The 19,259-nt window shown below is 42.4% G+C and overlaps 1 protein-coding gene and 1 long non-coding RNA gene across 3 annotated transcripts in view; one reads left to right on the top strand and one right to left on the bottom strand.

Moving 5' to 3' along the window:
* iffo2b (intermediate filament family orphan 2b) overlaps positions 1-7,459 on the bottom strand; it is a 34,058-nt gene extending 26,599 nt beyond the window's left edge. For both annotated transcript variants that reach the window (XM_072244997.1, XM_072244998.1), the window contains exon 1: positions 6,509-7,459. In XM_072244997.1, the coding sequence (XP_072101098.1) occupies positions 6,509-7,269 (761 nt within the window). In that variant the 5' untranslated portion in view covers positions 7,270-7,459. The remainder of the gene's footprint in view (positions 1-6,508) is intronic.
* The window catches only part of LOC140188807 (uncharacterized), an 84,022-nt gene that overhangs the window by 46,556 nt on the left and 18,207 nt on the right, over positions 1-19,259 (top strand). The gene's annotated exons all lie outside the window — the stretch shown is intronic.

The following is a 19,259-nucleotide window of genomic DNA, read 5'->3' as shown; positions in this document are numbered from 1 at the left end:
ACATTAGAATATTCTCTTTCGGGATTATAATTTTAAAGCCATTTTGACTCTGCTCAAATCTCCCAAACTCAAGACACAAAACTCTATTGCACAGAAACAGAACAGATACTAGCCATTCACTACAGCACAATTTCTCATGGCTTACTTCAAAACCTTATGAAGATAACTTCACAACAATGGTCTTTTTCCATGCTTTCAGTGTACAAAACCACCTAATCAGCTCAAGTAAGCAGAGAAAATATGACCAAAACAGGTGCCCTACATTTAACAGCACCATACAAGAAAAAGGTTTATTTGCACAAAGATTGAGTTTTTTTTAAAAGAACCGTTAACATGTGTTCTCCCTGGTCCAGCTCTCCCTTGCCATACATTTGCTGCTGATTTTTGTGAATTAAATATATCAGAGTAAACTAAGAAGAAAGAAATTCAATAAAGGATACATTACTCATGTTGGGTTTCAGTCCCACCCAGTTACCCAATGTAAAAGGAAGAAATTTTTCTTATAGTCATCATCTTAGATGGATTTAGTCAGAGGAGTCTTGAGATAAGGTATGTTACGACATGTACAAAGAATTAGTAATGTAACAGAACAACAGGAAAAAAAACAGCAAATAATATCGAGGCTTTCTGTGAAAGGATGTGCTGGCATTTGAGAGGGTCCAGAGTCTTAGAATAGAGGATGTCCCTTTAGAACAGAAACTAGGATGAATTTCTTTACCCAGAGGGCAGTGAATATATGAAATTCAGTACCGTAGATGGCCGTGGAGACCAAGTCATTGGGTATATTTAAAATGAAGGTTGATAGGTTCTTGTTTAGCAAGGCTATCAAAGGTTATGGGGAGAAGGCAGGGTTGAGAGGGATAATAAATCAGCCATGATGGAATGGCACAGCAAGCTAGATGGGCCAAATGATCTAATTCTGCTCCTGCATCTCATGGTGATCAAGAAGCTACTTAGCTCTTCAGTTAAACCATCTACTATTCTATTTATCTGCTTTCAATTCTTACTCTTTAACAACATTGCAATTTCTTATTTGAGTTTATCATAATAGGTCTAATTATTCCAATATCTACTTATTTTCAAGGAAAAAAATTCCAGATCACTATGCTTTTACATGCATTATAAAGTGGTCACACTGTGAATCTTATGCAACAGTATTAAGCTTTTTTTCCAGATTCCGAGTACATAAATGAAAATGTACTATCAGGTGAAACAACATGAATCCTTAAAATGCTGTGCAAATTTAAAAGGGTTGCAGGCATGAGGCTCCCTAAAATGTAATCCATTCTTCCCTGACAGATAATTTTTCATTTCACATTCTCTAGCCTGATGTCATCTGCTTGAGTTTATCCTATTGCAATATTCACTAGTTACTAGGGTCATCCATTTGATCAAACCTGTAATGCTTCACATTCATTATATTTGGTCACATTTATTCATTTATCTATTATCCCCAACTTGTATAATTCACATTAACTGGGGTATAATAACTTAATTATCTGGTAAGTTGTGAGATAATCATGGGTAGTAGCGTTTTAAAAACCTTTGCTTAACACCAGAATAAAGTTGGGTAGATGACTTCATTATGAAGATATTACTATCCAATTGTCATCCAGAATCGATGTAACCTAATTTAACCATAACCAAGATGGTGTGCTATTATTTTCATTCTAAAGACAACCCTTTCTTACTAATGGTTACCTAACACATTTCTGCCACCAGCCAGATTCATAGATGTAAACTGTATTTGGCTGAAGTGTAAGATGCATTACTGGTAAATCTAAAAGCAAGGTTATTGTTACATCTTAGAATGTGTAAAAACATGTAAATAAATATATTAAACATACAATATGCCCAGTCCAAGAAAAGAATGCTTACTGTGTAAGTTAAAGAAGTTAGTATTTAAATATTGTTATGCATGCCTTGAATGTGGTATTATGCAATTTGCTTGTTCTTTTAAGTAAATAACTGTTAGTGGAAAAAGCAAGTTAGGTGTTCTAAAGAGGAAAAGAGGAAACTAAAATAAATTAAGGAGTTTTTTTTCTGTTCACTCCCCAAGCTCAGCACAAATTTGCCTGGATTTAATAAAATACACTCTCACTTAGGGCGATTGGGAGTCAGAGTTCATCAGCAAGTTCAATTGAAACATGGAAATGAAAAATACCTACTGATAATACAGAGACTCCCCAATCTAACACTATATTAGTATTCAGGACAGAAAGACAGCACTGCATTACTCTGGTTCTGAAAAGCCCTACTACAAAGGCGCTCCTTTGTAAATAAACTCTCAGTTCAAAAGAATTTTCAACTCAAATAACCAAAGGTTGATGAGAACTTTAAGCTTGGTCCAACACAACATTGACATGTGTAATTTGTTCAGCAAAGAATAAAATAAAAGAACTGAAGAGAAAAGCTTCAGAGAAAGAATTACAGGCCAGGCATAATATACATCATTTGCTGGCTCAATGAAAATCCTAGATAAAAGCGAAAGAGCAGTTTAAAGTACACTTTGCCTTGAGGTCTAAAGTGAACAGTTTAAAAAGAATGAACTTTTTAATCCTGGCAAATGCAAAGTGTTCTGAGAGCAGATCACCACCTTAAAAGATGAGCAATGATGACTAGAGAACTACAGAAGTAGATGTGGTTTTCATGAAAGGAGTGACGATAAGGCTTGCTAATACAAAGTGACAATGCCACTTTGTACCCTCAGCATCAAAATCTGCTCTTCTGTTTAAAGTGACCAATACAAAACTGTCAGCTGAAAAGAAGAGCGATAGCTAAAAAGCTAGAACCCAGAGGAGTATGTTGAAGAACCAAGGGAGTATATCACGCCCTGTCTGATATTGTTTATCATCAACAAGAAGGACAGCATGGTAGGATAGTGGTTCATTTCCCTTCCGTAAGGAGCTTGTAAGTTCTCCTCATGACCACGTGGATTTCCTCTGGATGCTCTGGTTTCCAGCCACACTCCAAAGATGTATGGGTGGCAAGTTGTGGGCATGCTATGTTGGCGCTCGCAGCATGGTGACACTTGTCGGCTGCCCACAGCGCACCCTCAGTGTTCTGGCTGATGCATTTCACCCTGTGTTTTGATGCACAAGTGACAAATCAAGCTAATCATTAAATATAGATAGAGGACTATTCAATGATCCACAGTAAGCTATTCATTAGGAAGGAATGTTCATAGCATGACAGAATTTCAAGTTCAGTTTGAGGGTGAGAAACGTGAGTTTGAATCTACCATCCTAAATTAGACCATAAGACATAGGAACAGAATTAGGCCATTTGGCCCATCAAGTCTGTTCCACCAGTTGATCATGACTGATTTATATTCAGATGAGTAAATATCAAACAAAATCAGTTCGTTCCACACTCCCACCACCCTGTATGAAGAGATTCCCCTCATGTTCCCCTTAAACATTTCACTTTTGACCCTTAACCCATGACTTCTAATTGTAGTCTCACCCAGCCTGCTTGCATGTATTCTATCTATACCCCTCATAATTTTGTATACTGTACCTCGATCAAATCTCCCCTCATTCTCCTACATTCTAGGGAATAAAGTCCAAACTTATTCAACTTTTCCCTAGAACTCAGATTCTCAAATCCCAGTAACATCCTTGTAAAGTTTCTCTGCACTCTTTCAATCTTACTGACATCTTTCCTGTAGGTAGGTGACCAAAACAATACTCCAAATTAAGCCTCACCATCTTATATGACTTCAACATTACATCCCAACTCCTGAACTCAATACCTTGATTTATGAAGGTCACTCTGCCAAAAGATTTCTTTATGACCCTATCCACCTGTGACGCCACTTTCAAGGAATTATGGACTTGTATTCCCAGATCCCTCTGTTCTACCACACACCTCAGTGCCCTGCTGCTCACTGTGAACACCTACCCTGGTTGGTTCTCACAAAGTGCAACACCTCACACTTCTCTGCATTAAATTCCATCTGCCATTTTTCTAGCAGGTCCAGATCCCGCTGCAAGCTTAAGTCTTCCTCACTGTCCAGTACACCACAAATCTTGGTGTCATCTGCAAAATTGCTGATCTAGTTTACCATATTATAATACAGATTCTTGATATAGATGACAAACAACGAAGGACCCAGCACTGATCCCTACGGCACACCACTAGTCACAGGCCTCTGCTCAGAGAGGTAACCATCTACAACTACTCTCTGGCTTCTTCTGTGAAGTCAATGTCAAATCCAATTTACTACCTCATCTTGAACGCCAAGTGACTGAACCTTCTTGACCAACCTCCCATGTGGGACCTTGTCAAAGGTCTTGCTAAAGTACATGTAGACAATATCCACTGCCTTACCTTTATCAATTTTCCTGGTAACTTTCTTGAAAAACTCTATATGATTGGTTAGACATGACTCACCAGACACAAAGCCATACTGACTATCCCTAAACAGTCCCCGTCTATCCAAAACTTGTATATCCAGTCCCTTAGAATGCCTTCCAATAGCTTTCCCACGACTGATGTCAGGCTCGCTAGCCTGTAATTTCCTGGCCTATTCTTAGAAACTTTCTTAAATGGAACATTAGCTATCTTGCAATCCTAATCCTCCAGCACCTCAGCCGTAGCTAAGGATGTTTTAAATAGCTCTGCTACGGCCCCCACAATTTCTGCATTTCCTTTCTACAGGGACCGAGGGAACATACTTGGAATGCTAGTGGGCAAGATGCTTCCAGTTGGTTGGAGGGAAAGTGTGAAGTCCTCCTGAGGCAAGGTTAACTTTAATTATAAGGTTGTGCAGGAATATCAGCCCCTCAAGCCTGCTCTGCCATTCAGTATGATTCTGTTTGATCTAATCTTGACCTTGACACTTTCCTGCTCCCTTCCTAAACTCCTTGAGGTGACCTGTATTATAAATGTCAGACAGTCCCTGCCTTGAATATATTAGATGCCTCTCCCTGCACAGCTCCAAGCATAGAGAACGCCAGAGAGCAGACGACTCTCCACAAACCCATTTTAATTGGCTGGCTCTTATTCTGAACCTATGCCTCCTAATTCTTGACAGTTTTACCAAGGGAAACATCTCAGTATACATGTAGTCAATTCTTTTCAACATCTTGCTTGTTGCAATCTGATCACCTCTTCTCCTTCTATAGTAGAATAAGAACGTTGACTATACTCAATCTTTCTTCATTGGTCAGCCTCCTTAGCTTAGGAATCAACCTCGTGACCTTTCTCTGTCAAAACAAATGCACCCTTCTTGAGATATGCATGTCCCCTGTTGCCCATCACTTAGCTTGCGGGACTATTTGTAGAGAAAAAATATCAAGTACCACCCCTTCTACCCTCACTTCCCTGCCCCATCAGTTTTGGCACTTGTCTGTCACATATTACAAACCAACGTAGCTCAAATTTCAGATTGGCATGCACTTTCTAATGTTGGTCATCCTGCTGTTTTGGACATTAAACAGCATCAGTGATGGAAGATAACTTGCACTGTTACTGGATTTCATTATGAAAACATCATTAAGCATTATATTAAAAGTTCAAGAACATTAAAAAATTTCACCAGAACCTTGTAATATTTTATGTAAAATGTGATGAACTTCCCTCGCACTCAGAAAGTTCCCCATTATACGTTCTGATCACACTGTAAATCTACAAAAGATCCAATGACTCTACATAATCCCTGAATATTAAAAATACATTAACTATTTTTTAACAAGTTCACCTACAGCGCAAGAAAAAGACAATTTCTCTAGACTGGTCATGACTGATTCAAGCAAAATGGATTAACCAACCTCTATGGGAGGTATTCACAGGAAAACAAGCAACTCCAAATTCTGATCTCTAATTACCCTGAGCTCCTGCACTATTTTCTGCTAAATACAAAATATTTCCATTTGAACTCCAATTAAACATTGCAAACTACTACAAACTAGTAACTTGACCAGTTAAAGGACACATTGGCTTTGAAAGATAAGGTTGCCAGAAAAATACATTCTGAATCTTGTGTTCAGGCTAATTTGACGTTTTCAAAATATTAAGAGCAGATGGGTTGGTGACTTCAAAGGAATGTCTAGACATCAAGAGCCTTTTGCAAGTGAAGTCAGAAACCATTATGTAAAAATTGGAAAGCTTTTCAGGTTGTAGCTATTTGTGTTAAATCAGTTGTTAAATTCAAATCTGACAATAGCGTATTAAGGGATAAGGGGGCAGAGGTTGCTATATGGAGCCTCTTTCCCCGTATCCCTTGTACGCTATATGGCATGATCTCATTCCCTTTCCCGTTTAAATAACACTTGATCATTCCATCAATCCTATTTTCTGCAGTTTCCTATGCGTCTTTTTAAAAATTAAAACATTTCATTAGCTTCTAAGCTATACGGTGTTGATATTGCTGGTTTACCAAGAGAAATTATAGTGTCCCAGCCCAGTATAAGCAGAGCACAGGAGGCAGATTATTCACCAGTCTCCCGGCTGCTCCCTATTACCCGACATTGCACCAAGCTCCGCATTGAAAGCGGTCACTCACTTTTTCTTGTACTCGTCCCGCTCCCTCTTCACTTTCGCCAGCACGTTGTACAGGGCCCGCAATTCGGGGGTGATGGTGTCGATCTGAACACCCACTCCGTCCGGGTGGGTCCAGGATACCCCAGGTCCCTGCACCGTCTCTAGGCCGCCTCCCACCTTCCTGATGTGCGTGAAGCTCCAAATGGTCCCGGGGAGACGGCTCGGGTAATGGTGATGAGGCAGAGAGAGGGCACTGGCTGTAAAACCCGAACCTGAGCTGGGGCTGTAACTAGAACTGGGGGTGCCGCTGGTACCGGTGTAGCTGGAGCTCGGACCGGGGGTGTAGCTGGAGCCTGTGCCGGGGGTGTAGCCGGTGCTCGGGCCGGGGGTGTAGCTGGAGCCTGTGCCGGGGGTGTAGCTGGTGCTCGGGCCGGGGGTGTAGCCGGAGCTCGGGCCGGGGGTGTAGCCGTAGGCACTGGCCGAGTAACTGTAACATGAGCCCAACGTGAAGCCGGTACCATAGTCCAGCCGAGTCTGTGTAGCCACAGTCCGGGTGCGGCCGAGCCGGGTCCTCCGCGGCTCCTGGGCGGCCTGCAGTTGCTTCTCCAGCAGCTTGTTGCGCCGCTCCAGCTCATGGACCTTGGCAAGGAAGCAGCGGAAGCGCAGGTTGAGCGTCTTGAGGTGGTTAATGTTGGAGCCCAGGTCATTCCGCAGAGCCAGAGTGACGGGGCTCGGCTCCACCAGGCCGCAACTCAGCAGCGGAGGCATCGCCGGCGGGTTCATGTTCACGCCGATGCTCGGGAGTCAGTGAAGCGACAACGGCAGCCGGCCCATGAGCCCGGGTAGACCGTCGTTGCGCGGAGGGGGCCCCGGCTCTCAGACAATCGCAGCTCTGAAGCTCAGCAACGCGCTCCTCCGTTCGTCGGGAGCAAAGTAACGGTGCGTCCGGCTTCGGGAAGACTACTCCGCACTGTCTGTGAGGCGGGGCAGGGGTGGGCGGCATCTTCCTGCCGCTCCTCCTCCCGCAGGCTAACGCGCCTGCTGGCATCCTGTCAGCAACGCCGAGGCTCCAAACCCGGGTTTACATTTTAGACTAAATTGTCATAAACACCAGAAAATCTGCAGATGCTGGAAATCCAAAGCAACACACACACACAGAACAACAAAATGCTGAAGGAACTCAGCAGGTTAGACAGCATCTGTGGGATAGAATTGAACAGTTGACGTTTCGGGCTGAAGCCCTTCTTCAGGAGTCTGTGTTTGCGTTGTTTAATTGTATTTGTTTTTTACATTTTTCCTGTTAGTGCTCTCTGGGCAAGGGGGAGAGAGAAGGGAGTGAGTTAAAGAGGAGAGAGAGAGAAGGGGTGAAGATGGGAGGGAAGGGAGTGAGTGAATGAGGAGAGAGAGTAGGGGGTAAGTGGATAGCGGAGAGCGATAGGGGTGAGTGTATGGGGAAGGGAGAGCGGGTGAATAGGGAAGGGAGGGGGGCTGAATGATAGGAAAAGGAGAATGGGGTGGTAAGTGGAAGTGGATGGAGAGAAGGGGCTGGATGATAGGAGGAAGAAGGGGGTGGGTTAATGCCAGAAAGAGAGAAGGCGTGCATGGATGGGGGTAAGAGAAGAGCTGGGTGGGGGAGACGGGTGGATCAAGGCAGAAATGGAGAGAGAAAATATGGGGGTAAATTGTGTGAGAAAGGCTGAGAAGGAGGGGAAGGTGAGAAAAGGGTTGCAAATGATGGGGGAGAGACAGAGAAGGGCAGAGGGCATTGGCCAGAGGGGGTAACTTTGGTGAGAAGCTCAGAGTGGAGGAAGGATAAGGAGAAGAGAGAACTCAAATGAATGGAAAAGCCTTCTTCTCGACTCGTAGATCAACACTTAACTCCTTTCTCAACCATCTGCCTCACCCCCGTTCCTTCCTCCTCTCACACATTCCTATTCACTATCATCTTCTACCCTCTTTCCTTTCCCAAACCACAGGGCTATCCACCTTGCCTCATCCTCCACCCCTTTTCATCCCATCCTTGACCTGTTTTCACTCTCACCCATCTCGCAGTCATCTCTCTCCGCCCTCACCATGTCCTTACCATTTATTCATTGTGATCTTCTCCCCCTTTCCCAACTTCACTCTGATCCTCTATACTTTTCCTAGTCTGTTGACCTTGTACCCACCTTTACCTTTATTAAGAAGGGTTATAGGTTACAGGGTGGAAAACTGGATTTAATAATAATAATAATAATAAGTACTTTATTGATCCTGAGTGGGAAATTCTTTTGTTACATCAGCAACATTTAAAAACACACTTTGCTGTGTGCAGATTTAACGAATAATACAGAATAATAATATACACAATAATTTAGAAATTTGCAATAATGTGCAATAATAATGTACAAAATAATAAAGTAGAGACTATTGTACTATGAGGTGTGTTCTCCTGGCACACAGAGTGAACAGGTGTATATGCTTATTGCATTTGATAGGAAAGATTTTCTGTAACAATCCTTGTGACAGCAGAGCTGAGTGAGTCTGTTGGAAAGGGTGCTCCGCTGCTTATTCAGTATGTTATGGAGAGGATATGCCAGATTGTCCATAATGGACAACAGTTTGTTTAGTGACCTCTCCACCACTGATTCAAAAGGGTCTGGGTTGTAACCAAGGACGGATCCAGCCTGTATGATGAGTTTATTTAGTCTTTTTGCATCACCAGCACTGGTGCTGCTCCCCAACATAAAGCCACAAGGAAGATTGCAGTCACTACAACAGACTGGTAAAAGGTCTCCAACATCCTGCTGCACACATTGAAGGATCTCAGCTTCCTTAGAAAGAAGAGTCTGCTCATACCCTTCTTGGAAACAGCCTTGGTTTTGGTTTTCCAGTCAAGTCTGTTGTCAAAATGAACACTCAAGTATTTGAACTCCTCCACCACTGCAACCTCTTCTCCCAGAATGGTTGAGGGTGTTAATGCTACTATATGGTGTAATGAGGGCGAGGATAGGGATGTATATTGGAGATCAAGAAAAGGTAGAGATGTGTTGTTGGAGGGAGGGTTGTTACTGGATAATCTGTTATTGCAATGCTCGTTGAAGGATAAATATTATTCAGGCTAATAGGAACAACTGATGCACTCCTCTTTGAAGTCGTGGAATTATTTTCAACTATTTGTAAGGGCTGATATGTCTAAAATATCTCACCTTACAGACAACCCAAAACTCTCTTGGTACTGAACTGAAGAATCCGCTGAGATTATGCATTCAAATCTCTGGCATTTCCTCAGCACTGCATTAACGTGACAGTTTAGATTATACCTTGACCCTGTGGAGTAACACCCTATGCCTTGATAATTCTGAGGTTATATTGCTTGTAATGCTGTGAACTGAGAGCATGTTAAAAAAAGACAAAAAGGATCCCAGAGTCTATCTAACTACTGGGGACTGTTCAATGAATATTGAGTTCATGAGATGGGCAGATCAATGACAATTTGGGAAAATGGGAGTGTGAAGTGATATATTTTTATAACTGTTCATGCATTGGCAATTCAAGTGCTCATGGAGATGGCTTCTAAACAGCGTGAGAGTAGCTGCTACACCAGCCGCTCAGCTACTGTGTACCAGATTACAAACAGCATCTGAGTGAAAAACTGTTTCCCTCAGATTCGCTCTAAATCTTCCATTCCTATCACCTCTGGTTTTACATATCTCTACTATGGAGAAAGGTTGCCTACCAAGTAACAATGTCTATACCACTTATACCATCTCTATCAGATAACCCCTCAGCTTCTTCCATTCCATAGAAAACAAACCTAGCCTTTCCAGTGTCAAAACTGAAGCATTCCATCCCAGACAATGAAACTCTTCTGCACCCACTTGAGTGTAGTCATGTATTTTCGATAGTGGTGAGGCTAATAAAGTCATATTGACTCTCTTTGATTACCCTCTACATTTCCCAATGCATGTATTACTCCTGTCCCTCAGAATTTTTTTCAGTACTTCCTTACCACTGGCGTAAGACTACAGGGATACACGCACATGCATACTGAGATACTGTACAAGGATTACTGAAAGAAATAGCACAAGTGGATGAGGTATTTAAGAAGGCATACAGAATCCTTACCTTCATGAGCCAGGTTTTGGAATGTAGGAACAGGAGGTTATGATGCAACTATATGAAGGACAATGCAACATTTTTACACTCCCAGAATATTGCAGGTACAATGGAGACCCACCAGGATGTTCACTGGATTGGAGTATTTTAGTTGTGAGGAGAGAGTGGAAAAGTTAGCTTTGTTTTCTTGAAGTGGAGAAGACTGAGGGGAGACCTTACAGACACAGACAAAATTCATGGGCATAGATAGGCTGGATATTAAGAAACATTTCCTCTTGGCCAATCTGTCTGTAACCAGAGAGCATAGATTTAAGGTTATGATTGGAGATTTGGAAATGACTTAACATCTAGAAGATGGTTGGAACCTGGACCACACACTCTGAGTGGGTACTCCCAACACATTTAAGATGTGTTGAGATGAGCACTTGATTTTCCAAGGCACAGAAGGCTATAGGGCAGGTAAACTGGGATTAATAAAGTAAGGTACTTATTGGCTGAGGTGAACTTGGTAGGCCAATGGTACTGTTTCTATACTGTACAATTTAATGATCCTATGAATTGCAGTGGACAGAAGAACGACACATGTTATATTTTCTGTACAGAGGCAGCCACAAGAAAAAAAAAGGGTCACATATATACAAAAGGTGTTGAAATAATTGGCGGTGACTGTTCATAAGTTGCACTGATAGTGGTTACATTACAGCACTAGACAGTAATCAATACAGGCTCATTTGAGTGAATCCCACCACGGCACGTTATAAATCTGAATTCAGTTAATTAAGTAAATGTACATTCCAATAGATTTATTAATATTCAGTAGGGAACAAAACTTCTTTTCTTGACATAGCCTGATTTTGTACGTGACTCTAGCTCCACAGCAATATGGTTGATCTCTGAACTGGCCTCAAAGCCCACTCAATATTAAAATCGTGTATCTTTCAAGGATACATGTCTCTTAGATCTTTGCAATCCTTCATTTCTTACCTCACACTAATCCTTTAATTGATTCACCACTGGCTGCCACTGTACTGTCAAGGACCTTAAACCTTAACTTTGGAGTGTCCCCTGTAAACCTCTTCTAACCCTCCCATTTTCCAAGGCTCCTTAAAATCTGCTCTCCTGATATCCCTCCCTGTGCCTAGGTACTGTATCAATTTTTTTATTTGACTGTAGTCCTGTTAAGGTGTGGCATGGGTGTCACTTTATGTTGGAGGCATCATAACAATTCATGTTATGGTTGTAAAAATGGATGGGTTATTGCACTAAATAAGACGTCAGGTTAAAAACAGTCGCACATCAAGTTCAGTCGATCTTGTAACAACTTCTCCTCACTGACATTGGTGACAAGACAACAGTCATGGAACAGTCCCATCTCACAAAACTAGTCAAGAATGCTGTTGTCACTCAGAAACATATTGAAGACGTAACATTCCTGTCTCCTCTGTCTCAATGGCAGGTACAAATCCACCAGGACTGAGGGGACAGCTGGAGGGATGGAGGGGACCAAGGTCAGTGGGATGGGGTGGGGTTATTGATGTTAGATTGCATGATGCCTCATGACAGGAAGAAAACATCCTGCATCATGAGCATGCACGGTATTCCGTCCCAGATTTGAAACACGGGAGGAATTTCCTGTGACAACTTTGTAACCAAAGCTGAATAAGGTAGTAAATGGACTGCTATGATTTGTGGTAATGTGAACTGATTTCCCAGCAAGATTAATCTACTGTGTGTTTGGGACACTTTCTATTCCCCTTTCATGAAACTGTGAGTTCCACTTCAACAGTGGTTAAATAGATATTCTATGCATCTTTTCCCAACAATGTAGACTCATCAAATGACAGAGACTTAATGTTATCATTAGTTTTGGAGATCACATATTTGCAATTGAAATATCAAGAACACGAATCTGAATGGCAGTAGAGAGATTGTGTACCTGCTACACTACATTACTGTTTACAAGGTAGATTATCAGGAGCTAAATGGGTATTTGCAGAGTTCTTATCATTTTCCCCCAAAAATTGAAAAGCCTCGACTTTTCCTTTGTCTGCATGATTTGGGTTTCTTAGAAGTCCTTGAGTGGACATTGGTCTGGAATTTGCTGGCCGCTTGGCTCATACATCCAAAGCAACCCTGGTCTCTGTCATGTTCTCTGAAGCATAGGCAAAAGATAAGTGCCAGCTTCATCCTCAATTTCACCAAAAACTGAGTTCTTCCAGCATTCCCCCAGTTTGTGTTCGCTGTTTGAAGTCACTGTTGTCTTTGCCCAAACCTCAGAACATCAGTTTGCAATTGTGGGTTAAAAAGTCTCCATCTTCTCTACTCACCCTTGTTTAAATAATTAGCAACATAGGACTGGAAAAGTGGTTAACAACTCAAAAATCCTCCATGAATCATTTAGCAAAAATTTAATTTGACTAGTTCATGCTCTGGAAATGTTTGGACAAGGGTAGACCAGTAGTTACTGCCTCTCCCTGTTTTGTAGGCCAGAGGAGTCAACCATGTAAGGTAAAGGCTGGGCCGGGTGTTGGTGTGGCTGATTCATTCTTTTATGCTGACATTTATTTTTTTTAAAGATGATTATCCTTTTATTATCAAATGCATAAAGTTTCTTCAGTGATTTTAAGCCATGACCTAAGGTCACCTACCACCTCAATGTCACCATCTCACCCTCTTCGAGTTGGAAACACTCTAGATTCCTCTTGAACTTTGTTTTGACTTCTCCAGCTTGAAATTGAACTAATGAAAAGTGAGGGGGGCAAGGTGGGTATTGTCTGTGGTTGAAATTTGGGATAGAACCCAGTTATACCAGGATTTCGTTCAGTCAAAGTACCCTATAATTCCAGTTATATCAGGAATTTGTTCAGTCAAAGTACCCCATAATTCCAGTTATACCAGGATTTTGTTCAGTCTAATTATCCCATAATTCCAGTTATTCCAGAATTTTGTTCAGTCAAAGTACCCCATAATTCCAGTTATACCAGGATTTTGTTCAGTCTAATTATCCCATAATACCAGTTATACCAGGATTTTGTTCAGTGTAAGTATCCTGTAATTCCAGCTAGGGACAGAAACTGTTGAGTTTTCAGTCAATTCTTATCCATTTTAACCGACCCAGTGCAACTCCATCCCAAACCACACTATTTCAAATTCAAGTTTATTGCCATTCAACCACACACATGTCTATAGCTAAACGAAGCAATGTTCTTCTGGAACCGAGCTGCAGAACACAGTTCATATATCACATACAGCACATAAAATAACATTAATATAATAATATTATCAATTAATAAAAAGTATTCTGTAGATGTGCAAGTTGAGATAAAGTGCATATATGACATTAGTTAAATATACACCAGTATAATGCTACTGGCGCTGTCATAAACAATGTGTACTGGTTGTAGCAGGGGTTCAGAAGTCTCACAGACTGGGGGAAGAAGCTGTTACCCAACCTGACAGTCCATGTTCTTATACTGCGGTACCCTCTGCCTGACGATAGGGGGTCGAAGAGATTGCGGGACGGATAGGAGGGGTCGTTGAGAATGCTGAGAGCTCTGTGAACACAGCGACCCTGGTGTACGTCCTGGATGTGGAGGGGGGCAGGGAGACCCCAGTGGTTCTCTCAGCAGCCTCACAATTCATCGCAGGGTCAGGCAGTCAGGTGCCTTGCAAATCCCACACCAGACCTACATCTGGTCAGGACACTGTTGATGGTACTCCGAATGTTTGGTCCTGTTGATTTTGTCCATTTATATCAACCACTCTGCGGCATCCGTTGAATCATGGTGATATAATTTTAGCCTTTCTTGTGTGTAGACCTTTTTACAGAAAGAGATTACATACTTAATAGTAGCTTATGAAATTTCATGTTCAGCAAGGGACTATCTAGAACAAATGTGCGTGGCAAGCAATGAGTTATTAACTATGAGAACAATTTACTTTGCATTGGAGTTATTCATGTTGTAACATATCCTAGTGACAAGCAAGGATGCATCCACTACTGATGTCAGTTGAAAATGAAAATTAGAAGCATCCTCTGCCCAGAGCATAAACATGAATGACTCTTATTGCCAATGTTACTGATATCATGCAAGCAGGGTGTGTGTTTGGAGGGAGTTAACAGGAATTTTCTCCCTATGGAAACAAATTAGGTTGTTTAGCATCCACCTAGCCACAAAACATGCAAACTAATCAGAGTTTAATAACATGTTTCTTAGGCTTCGTCGAGCACGTCCGCTCCATCTGCTATGACAGATAGGAGCCACTCACTTCAACTCTGCTTCCCACTCCCATTCAAATATGTCCGTACATGGCCTCCTCTACTGCCATGATGAGGCTAAACTCAGGTTGGAGGAGCAACACCTCATATACTGTCTAGGTAGTCTCTAGCCCCTTGGTATGAACATTGAATTCTCCAACTTCTGGTAATTCCCTCCCCCTCCCTTCCTCTATCCCTATGTCACTCTGCCCCCCTCCCCCAGCTGCCTAACACCTCCCTCATGGTTCCGCCTCCTTCTACTACCCATTGTGTTTTCCCCTATTCCTCCTTCACCTTTCCTGCCTATCACCTCCCTGCTTCCTCTCCTCCACCCCTTTATCTTTCCCCTTACTGGTTTTTCACCTGGAACCTACCAGCCTTCTCCTTCCCACCCTCCCCCCACCTTCTTTATACGGCCTCTGCCCCTTCCCCCTACAGTCCTGACAAAGGGTTCCGGCCCGAAACGTCGACTCATTGTTTCCACGGATGCTGCCCGGCCTGCTGAGTTCCTCCAGCGAGTTGTGAATGTTTCTTAGGTGTTCCCTCAGAGTCGAGAAGGTTTACTTCTCACTGTTGTGGGTTCTAAGGCCAATGCTACTTCCACAGACTCTTCCGCACTGGCCGTTTTGGTGACGTTTGGTAGGGATGTTATGTGGCTCTTACTGTTCTTTTACCCCTCCCCCCCCCATCAGCAGCACGAGCAGCAGTAAGGGAGAGAGAAGAAGGGACTGTGGGGTTCAGTGTGAGAGATGGGAGAAAAGGAAGGTGAGGGGCATGAGGAGATATTATGTGGAGGAGATGGTTGTTGCAAAAGAGAGGGGTTTTTGAGTGAGGGGAGGAGAGGAGTCGATAGGAAGAGAGAGGCTGGAGCAGAGAAGGGAAATGGCAGAGGGAGGAGAAAGTGTGGAATTAGAGTTGGGGAAGAGGCAGGAGGAGGAGAATGAGAAGGGGGAAGGAAGACAGGTTTTCTGTGGGGAGTGGCAAAAGAGGATGAGGAAAAGAGGGAGGAAGGAATCATGGCATGACAGCGGAGTGGAAAAGAATGGGAGAGCGAGGAGAATAAAGAGTAAGGATATGAGAGTAGGTAGGAGAAGAGTGATGTGGGCCAGTAATCCAGAAGGTAGTGGGGATAGGAGAATATGGAGGAGAGGAACAAGGATTTGTAGGAGAAGATGCAGGAAGAGAGTGTGGAAGGAGAAAAAAAGGAGTGAAGAGTAGGAGGAAAGGGAAATGGGGGAGAGGAGATGGTGAGGGGAGGAGAATAGGAAATGAGCTGAGAGAGTTTCAGGGAAAAGGGGAGAGGAGGAGGGACAATGGGGCTCTGAGGGGAGAGAGAAAGGTAGGGTCAAAATGGAAAAGGATATGGCAAGGAGAACGTGGTAAGAGATTTGTGGAATTGACTGTGAGTTAAAGTGAGAGTGGCAGCATTTTGTGGACTGGCTTGGGCCAAGATCGTATGATAACTGCTGTGCAACACAGGTAGTTCACATTGACGTCTCCAATGGGATCATGTCAGAATGTTGCAACACTGATGTAGAGCTTTAGCATTGATTTGTCTCCCAGATGGGCAGGAGAAGCCCAGCTGAATGAACAAGATGGCAGATATACTTTCTGAAACGGCAGACTGGAAGAGCACACTGTCTTCATGTCTCATTCCACAACAGAGAATGAATATTTTTGTGCCTTGGTGACTTTTCCAGCAGGATAGATGAATGTCTCATCGCCCTTTGGCTTGCACCATTGTACCTTCGGTGCACTAGCCAGTCAGTGGTCAGCACTGAACTTCGAGGCAAATGGTCCCAAGTTCAAATCCGGCCAGCTCCTTGCACACTTTCCATCCCTGCTGGGTAAAACAGACAAATGCTAACGAAATGGCAAAAAACGCTGTCTGATGTGCCACAAGGTGCAGAAAGGAATAACAATTGCGCATTACACTCAGTCGCATATATACTGTACCTGAGCCCAGGAAATATCAGAGGTCCTTGAATATCCCTGGCTTGAGTCCCAATGAGAAGTGGGCAGGTCCTTCTTGGCAACTTTAGTGCTGGTTTTGGAAAGAACAAAATCCTCTCGAACGGTGTGATCAGCCAGGAGTGAGTAGTGAAAGCTAACTCCAACGGTGAAGTCCTCCTGGTGAAGTGTTTGGAATGCAAATATCATAACCAATGCCGACTTCTGTCAGGGAAACAAGTGCAAGGCTTCATGGCTCAATTGCATGTTGGAAAAGAAATTAAACTCACAAGAAAGTGGAAATAATTCAGAAGATGTGTCACTCAGGTGATTGATGGTTGGGCTGAATTGTTCTCCGATCTTGGCAAATTACTTGCAAGCGTTTCATCACCAAGTGAGAATGTTGTCTCCTCACATGGTGATGCAATATTTGCAAGTAGGTTACCAAGGTCAGAGAACAACTCAGCCTGACCATACAATAAATTAATCTTTTCAAACAACTAGAGGAAGACTATGGGAAACACTACAACAAATTTGTACTTGATACAGCAAAAAATCTGAAAAAAACTAATTTAAAATTGAATAACATTTAAAATCAAATCACAAAAATTTGATTTCTGATAAGCACTATTAACCTCTTTCCATCTTTAAAGTATCTGACTTTTTGTCTGATGATCATCAGAGGATAAGTTAAATTCTTTTGCAACTGGGTATGGGGGAAATTGAAATCTTTATCCTTGGTCCTCTGACTTCAAGCTCCATCCCTGACAAATTCTTTATTTATTCATTTTTCAGCACATTTGCCTAGTGGAGATGACCATTGTTTGGCAGCCTTAGGGCACAAATGTTACCACTTTAGCACATGCCTGAATGTTGCCTAGATCTTAATGCAGTAATAGACTGATTCATTTGTTGAAGAAATATAAGTATTGAACATTGTGGAAACAGCAGCAAATAACCTCACTTCTGATCTTATGCTAGAGAAAAGGTTACTGATTGCCACTGCCCTGTGGATCTCCTGCAGTGATATCCAGAGTGTGATGGTTGACCTCTGCCAACTATAATTACCTTTGTATAAAATGTGAATTCAACCAGTGGAGTGTTTTCCCTAATGGTCAGTGATTTAAATTTTACCAGGGATAGTTGCTGCTACACTTGCTTAAATGCTGCTTTGAAGTTGAAGACTGTCATTCTCACTTTACCTCAGATCTTTGTCTTGTGAATGAGCCAATGAGCCAACAATTTGACAAAACCCAGACTGGGTAACAATGACTAGATTATCGATAAGAAAGTGTTCCCGCTGATAACATAGTCTGTTGTTTTGAGAAATGATCTCATTGAAATGCAAGATTATTCTTACATCACTCAACAGGGAAGATGTAGGTGTGGTGCCTCCCCAGCAGAGGAATCTAGAACTAGAGATCACAATCTCAGAATAAAGGATAAAATGTTTACGAGAAAAATTAGAGTTCTTTTCACTCAACAGATTACATATTTGGAATTCTTTGTCCGTAAGAGGACCGTGCTTGCTCAGTTATTAACAGCAATCAAAGCAGAAGGTGATTCCTGGATATTGAAGGAGCCGCAGGTAAGGGGATTGGAAAGGGAAATGAGGACTGAGGTAGATTTTTCAAAGGAGTTGCCGGCTCAAGGACCCAAATGGCCTACTCTTCATATTTCCTACATTCTGGAGGGTTGTGGTCCAGGTGCAGAATGATGGGACTTGGTAGAATACTAATTCAGCATGGAATAGATGGGCCGAAGGCCCTGTTTCTATGCTGTAGCATTCAATCACTCATGTGACTGAGAGTAGAGTTATTGGGTGGTAATCAGTCAAACTAGATTTTTTTCTGCTTTTTATGAGCAGGTCATACTTGCTGATTTTCCATGCTGGAGTGTAGATGCCATAGTGCAACATTGGAACAGCTTAACTTGTTGAGGTGCAGCTAGTTTTGGACCACAGGGTCAACATGCAACAGCCAGGATGTTGTCTGGTCTCAAAGTTTTAGCAGCATTCAGTGCTGTCAGCTTCTTCTTGGCAGGCAGTGCAGTGGATCAAATTAGATCCCTCTAGAAGACGCAGATGATCCATCACCCCTCTGGCTGCCCTTTAGAATGCTTGCAGAATCACGGAGTTGACACCTCCTCTCTAACTGTGTCTGATGCTCTCGGCACACCCATCTGTACACCCCATTGAACCAGGATTACTATCTGGCCAGAAATTTAAAGATTAGCTTTAGTTATCACGTGCACACCGAAACATACAGTGAAATGTGTCATTTGTGTAACAGTGTGTTCAATATCTTGGTAATATTTGATTAATATTATAAATATATTGTTTGATTAAACATTCTTTGTTTATTTACATAATTCTTTATGAGTAATATGTAAGAAGTACATGAACAGCAAACACCAATACACCACCATGTCATATGTGAGCACCTTAATAAGGCGATTAAATCCTTAG

The sequence above is a fragment of the Mobula birostris genome, chromosome 27, assembly GCF_030028105.1.
Source record: "Mobula birostris isolate sMobBir1 chromosome 27, sMobBir1.hap1, whole genome shotgun sequence".
Lineage (NCBI taxonomy): Eukaryota > Metazoa > Chordata > Chondrichthyes > Myliobatiformes > Myliobatidae > Mobula > Mobula birostris.
This window is presented reverse-complemented; position numbering and strand designations above follow the sequence as displayed.